Source organism: Condylura cristata, unplaced genomic scaffold, assembly GCF_000260355.1.
Source record: "Condylura cristata isolate star-nosed mole 26May11 unplaced genomic scaffold, ConCri1.0 scaffold00020, whole genome shotgun sequence".
In the NCBI taxonomy this organism is placed as follows: Eukaryota; Metazoa; Chordata; class Mammalia; order Eulipotyphla; family Talpidae; genus Condylura; species Condylura cristata.
Genome location: NW_004567121.1, coordinates 12,905,718 through 12,912,116, shown reverse-complemented (window position 1 = coordinate 12,912,116; position 6,399 = coordinate 12,905,718). Strand labels below are relative to the sequence as shown.

At 34.9% G+C, this 6,399-nt stretch overlaps 1 protein-coding gene across 1 annotated transcript in view; it reads left to right on the top strand.

Moving 5' to 3' along the window:
* Nucleotides 1-6,399, top strand: part of PPP1R21 (protein phosphatase 1, regulatory subunit 21) — a 52,593-nt gene that overhangs the window by 23,468 nt on the left and 22,726 nt on the right. Inside the window, exons 10-12 of the mRNA XM_004686215.2 lie at nucleotides 2,068-2,169; nucleotides 2,260-2,348; nucleotides 4,862-4,998. Coding sequence (XP_004686272.1) covers nucleotides 2,068-2,169; nucleotides 2,260-2,348; nucleotides 4,862-4,998 — 328 coding nt within the window. The remainder of the gene's footprint in view (nucleotides 1-2,067; nucleotides 2,170-2,259; nucleotides 2,349-4,861; nucleotides 4,999-6,399) is intronic.

Sequence of the window (6,399 nt, the reverse complement as noted above, 5' to 3'; positions counted from 1 at the left end):
CATCTACTTTTGGGCATTTGGGCTGCTTCCATATTTTTCCAATTGTAAATAAAGCAGCAGTAAACCTGGGGGTACAGGTATCTTTTTGAATCAGTGTTTTTGTGTCTTTTGGGTAGATACCTAGGAGTGGGATTTCTGGGTCATAGGGAAGCTCCGAAACATGAAGATTTTTAAGAAGTTAAATATTAAGGAAGTTGTGAAAAGACTGTAGTGTGAGTGAGTGGTATGGCCAGTAGGCCATCTGAGGTCATCAAGGAGGAGGATTGCTGTGGTAATGTCTGTCAAAGATTCTTTGGCAATTTGAATAGACTTTGAAAGTGGGCATGATTGGAATGGAGAAGCAGAATAGCAGTTTTCCCATGCTCCCCTCCTCCAAGAGGTAAAGACATGAGCAGAATCATGGAACTGGAAAGCAGAGGAGAGAGAGTTAGAGGATGTGTATATGTAGGAAGGTGAGGGAGCTTTGAGAAAGCTTAGTGTCTAGTGTTTGAAGGGGAGGAATGTGAGATAAGATTGGAAGGAGAAAATACGGCTCCATGCTCTGTAAGATTCCTGTGGGCAGGTAAAGGTAGAGAGAGACCTTCTTTCATATGTAGAATTAAAGCCTTTTTATAGCTTTTTGATTAGGTTAAAACAGTGAAAAGTGCATTTTGTTATTGGAAAGATTAGTTTGTCATTTTTATATCTCCCTTTTTTATATTCATGGTATACTTTCATCATTCAGTTTGTTTAAAACAAAAACATCTGTATGATATAGTTGACCTTTTCCCTCCTATACGTGTTGGAGTAGAAGTGAGACTGCTTGTAAAGTTCAGCTTTGAGGGCAGTATAAGATTTTGTGAGGGCTTAACCAGGAATAAGAAGGTTAAATGTCACTTCTCAGTCCATGTGCTCTTTTGGTGCGGGACAAATTTTGTTCCTCTTTTTTTCTCTCCCCAACTAGTTCTAAAAAGGGATTTAAGGTAGCTTGTAAAACCAGATTTAACTCAAAAGGGTAATATATTAGTGAGTATATTAGCTATATATTGCTGTATAATCATTTACCCCCAAAGTTTAAAGTAATATTTATTCTCTCGTTCAGTTTCTGAGTCAAGAATTGAACTAATTAGCTAGGGAGTTTCTGGCTCACAGTTCTCATATTATTATGCATATCTATGAGATTCAAATATATATTATTTCTATATTTTATCTTTGATGCATTGGCATCTATGTGGTTTTTATAATGAGTTTAAATTACTGAAGGAGATTTAGAAACCATTTGTTATAAAATGATCTGAGTGTTTAGACTTGTTCAGAGAATCATAAACTGGATGTTTAGACCCATAAACTTAGAGTTCAACTTACTTTATAGCTCTAAAAGCCAAAGTTCAAGGAGATTGAGCTGCCCAGCGGCACGTCTGTTTTGTTGCAGTCCTATCAATTGAATCACATTTCTGTAAAATGAGACCTTATAGCTGTCTATTGAATAGTCAAATTTGAGCCATTATTTAGATAATTGAGATAGCTTACAAAGGAAAATTTTCTATTTGCTTTTCAATGTTCTGAATGCATGTGGCATCTTTCTCTGAATCTATTCTTAATACTAAATTAGTCCTTTATAAATATCAGCAACAGTTATAAAACTTTTTATATCCTCATTTTGATGTCAGTTATATTTCTAAAATTTATTCACCCTGAATACTGTATATGGAAAAAATGAGGTACTTAACATAAAATGTGTCAAACAGTTTGATTTTTTCAAGACCTCCTACCCCCTCAACTGGGACTCTAGTTAGAAGGAATAGATAGGCCTTAGGGAAGAAGGCGAACTGGTGCTGGGCTGCTAGGCTGTATCCCTTCCCCAAGTCTGCTCTTGCCTCATCTAGTTCCTTGCTTTGCTGTAGACTGGGTACTTGGGAATAGTATCTGAGATTGTTAGAGGGAAGCATTTCTGTGTAAAAGCAAAATTTCCCAAAAAAAGTTTGTAAAGGAGATTATTTTTATAAAAAAGCAAGTCCATTTACAAATGTGTTGATATTTATTATATTTTCCAGTGATTTAATTCATAGCTGTTTCCCTTGTTTTCAGTTCTCACAGTATCTTCATGAAAATGCCTCCTATGTCCGCCCTCTTGAGGAAGGAATGCTTCATTTATTTGAAAGTATTACTGAGGATACCATAACTGTCCTGGTAATTTTCTTCTGTTTTATTTCTGAAAAAGCTAGCTCCTCATTGTTGAATAGCATTATTTATTAACCTTGAAATTGTTTTCTTTTCTAGGAGACAACTGTGAAATTGAAAACTTTTTCAGAGCATTTAACTTCTTACATATGTTTTCTTAGGAAGATTCTTCCTTATCAGTTAAAAAGGTACTTATATCTCCAGGCGTGGGAGCTTTGGGAATTGTGGGCAGTCATGTGACCTTTGCTGGACTTATTAAAGTAGTAATAAAGCCTGATCTTTCTTCACCACAAACAATTTGGACTTCAATGAAACAGGAAAATCCTGACTTGAAAAGCTTACACTTGTATTTAAGAAAAAGAATGGTACTTGGTCATCCAGGATCTTTCAGCACTTTTGTACAGTGGCTAACACAATGACCAAATAATGCTATATGAACAGTATTTTCACTGATTATGAATGACACATTTATTGAAAAAAAATTTCCATTTTTAGTATTATTCTTTTGCTATAAATTTCTCGATGGGGGTTACAACAATTAACATGTACATTTGGAGCTATAATCCTAAGGTTTCTTTTAAGTGGTATATTCTTGATTTTATTATTGATGGTTTATTTAAATGATAAGCTATTAACTTTTATCTATTCCAACCCTTACAGGATATGTCATTTAATAATCTTTGTTCTAGCTTAAGTATTTCTGAACAGAGAAAAATTATTTATGTAACTGCATGTAGATTTACAATATTATAATTGCGTGTATATTTTGATACAAGAATCTTGTCTAAATCTTTTCATCTTAAGAGTTAGCTTTAAAAAAGGAGAATTTAATTGGAACATAAGAGAAATAAGAACAAATATAGTACATTGCAAAATAAGGTTTAGAAAATACATACATGAATAACTTACAGATACTGAAAATATACAGTAATTATGGTTTGTAAGTCCTTGCAAAACTAAAGTTTTAGGCTTTAACTTATCAAAAATATAAAACTTCATTCTTTAAAAGATATGTGGTAAGGCTTATTTTATATTCTAATTTAACCTAAGAAGGTGTTTGAGTAACACAATACTATGATTTGTGCATTTGACAGAAAATAGGAATCAGGAAATTGTGACCTAAATTAAAAATTCTGAATTATATTTTCATTCAGATCCTTCGCTATTATGGCTCAGTCTAATTAAAGTTGACTTAGCAGATTTAAATAACACTAAATTGCACCTTATTGCTTTGGTTTATGTTTAAGAAGACTATTTAAGAACTTTGTAAAAGTGTTATTTACTACTTAAAACAGGAATTTTTATTTTATTCGCTTTTTTGCTTTTACATTTTTAGAAATACTGGAGCGTCCTAAGATCCTAACTTGGAATTCCCCATTGCTTTACCTCTACCTCCTAAGGTGTTTGTTTTAGATGATTTCTTTGTCATTGGTTTAAATACCGTTATAATTGACAGGATGACATGTTCTTTAGTGTAAATGGGCCTAGTAGTGAATGAAGCTGTAAATGAAGAAGTGGCAAGATCAAGACAAATGTATATGGTTATCATTCTTGAACTTACAACTTTTCTAGCTTTGTGTAAAAAGCATTTTACTTGACCACTCACACATTTTTTATAAATACTGCTTAGAGTCCAAGTGTTTTTAAAAATTCTATAATTAAATTTTCCCAAGTAACTATTTAAAATTGAAAATGATAAAATGTATTTTACAAATGTTAAGTATTTGCTTTTAGATGTGAGCCTGTTTTTTCCCAATATGTATGACTTTTGAATACATTGAAAAAAGGTTTCTTGGTGGTGCTTTTTGCTAGTTCTTTAGGAATTTAGTCAATGAAACATTTCCTCCTGTAAATATATATATATACATATATATATATTTAAATGGTTTTAGCTTCTTTTTTTTTTTTTTAAAGATTTATTTATTCATTCGTACAGAACTGGGGTACAGGCCAGAGATCTGGAGGGTGAGAGGATTCACCAGAGACAGAGTAGGGAGCAGAACAGGCAGATTGACGAAGTACACCGAAGTACACCGCTGAGGGGAGCAGTGGGCGGGTCACCTTGGAAGTGGCTTAAGCTTCTTAGTGCTGTGCTTTAACCCGCTGCGCCACCAGAGAGGGCTTCCTCCTGGAAATATTTTTTTTTTTTAAAGATTTATTTATTTATTTGTACAGAACTGGGGTACAGGCCAGAGATGCGGAGGGTGAGAGAATTCACCAGAGACAGAGCGAGGAGCAGAACAGGCAGATCTATGAAATACACTGCTGAGGGGAGCAGCGGGCGGGTCAGGAGAGGTCTGCCACACCATGTGGTCGCCTCCGGGGCTGGCGGGAAATGGAACTCTTGCGGAAGGGGCTTTAGATTCTCAGTGCTGTGCTTTAACCCGCTGTGCCACCTGGGAGGGCCAACCTCCTGGAAATATTTTTAAGAAAAACATTTTTGTGCTGCTTTCATGGGAAGATAATAGATATCTACCTTTATATTTTCTCCTGTTTAATCCTCTGTTACCCATTGACATTTACAACAAGCAGGTGTATGGACCATGGTTTAAAAAAATGAAAACATAAATGATATCAGATTTCTTTTTATGTAAAGTGCAGATTCTTTCTTTGGATATAGTTGCTTGAGATTTAAATGGTTTCTTAGAGATAGTTGAAAATTATTTAGGATACTGACTTTTAAAAAATTGCCCATTCCTAGTTTAGAAGAAGAATGTGAATCTTCTCTTTGCACATCTGCATTAAGAGCCAGAAATTTAGAGCTGTCTCAGGACATGAAAAAGATGACAGCTGTGTTTGAGAAGCTTCAGACTTACGTCAGTCTTCTTGCTTTGCCAAGTAAGTGTGTTTGTTGCTCATTTAACTTGAAGAACTAAGAGTACTAGAATATGGAAGCGGGAGCTGGTCTAGTTTATGTGAGTGAGAAGTGCCTAGAACCTGCAATCAGAAAAACTTGAATTAAAATCCTCCATCCCTTTATACACTTATGACCTTGGGCAAATTACTTCTTTCTGTGTCTGTTTTGCCATTCATAAAATGGAGGTAAATGTGATAGTTAAGTAAAATTAAGAATGCACTGCAATATTAGGCATTGAAGATGTGTTAAATAGTAAATCCTTTTTCTTTCCTCCCTTTTAAATGTAGAGGGACAGACCTGAATATATGTAGCAGCTTTCCAACAAATAGCACAGGGAAGGTATCAGCAAAAGTGCTATTTGTTTCCTTTTGATGTAATTTAAAGAGGATTTCTAGGGAATTGAATGGAGCTCAGTTTAAATGATGTCTCTAAGAATGCTCCCCACTCTGTCTCTGGTGAATCTTCTCACCACCACACCTCTGGCCTAAACGCCATTTCTTGTATGTATACATAAATAAATAATTTTATTGCTAAACTATAATTTTTTTTTTGTAATAGCTTTTACAATTTAGATGGCAGGCAATTTCTCTCTTTATACATTACAATTCAATGGTTTTAGTACATGCACTACATCAATTTTAGAAAATTTTCATCACTTCAAAATGCAAAACTACATTTGAGCTATCACCCTCTTACTTACTTATATCATTCTTCCCCAGCACTAAGCAACAAGTAGGCAACTATTTATACATTTGCCTGTTGGGAATATACAAATGGAATCATATTATATGTGGTATATATTTTTTGTGACTGCTTTCTTTCACTTAGTGTAATGTTTTCAAGGTCCCTACCAGTTCAAATGACTGGTATCCTTATAAGGAGAGATCTGGAGACAGATTGAGACTCAGGGAAACCAGAGGGGAGAAGGCAAAGGATGAGATTGGAGTTAGGCTGTCACAAGTCAAGGTAAAGTTGGGGCCAACAGAAGCTAGAAGAAGCAAGGAGGGATTCTCTTCCAGAGACTTGGAGGGGTTGTGGCCATGTCATTAGCTTGATTTCAGACTTTTGGCTTCCAGAGTGAAAGAGAATAAACTTCTGCTGTTGGAGACAACTCATTTTAGCCCTTTGTTATGGCAGCCCTAGGAACCAATAGAAGTACTATCATCTTAAGAATGTTAAATTGTCTGATTCATGAACTTGGTGTGTTTTCTCATCTATATGGGGCTTCACTTTCTTTAAACATTGTTTTGTAGTTTCATAGTATAAATATTGTATCCTGATTTTGCTTTTCAGTGGTTGGACCTTGGGCATGTGCACAGTCACCCTGGGATGATAGTGGTTTTGGGAGGGTTCTTTTACTGTCTTTGTCTCTAAGCACATCT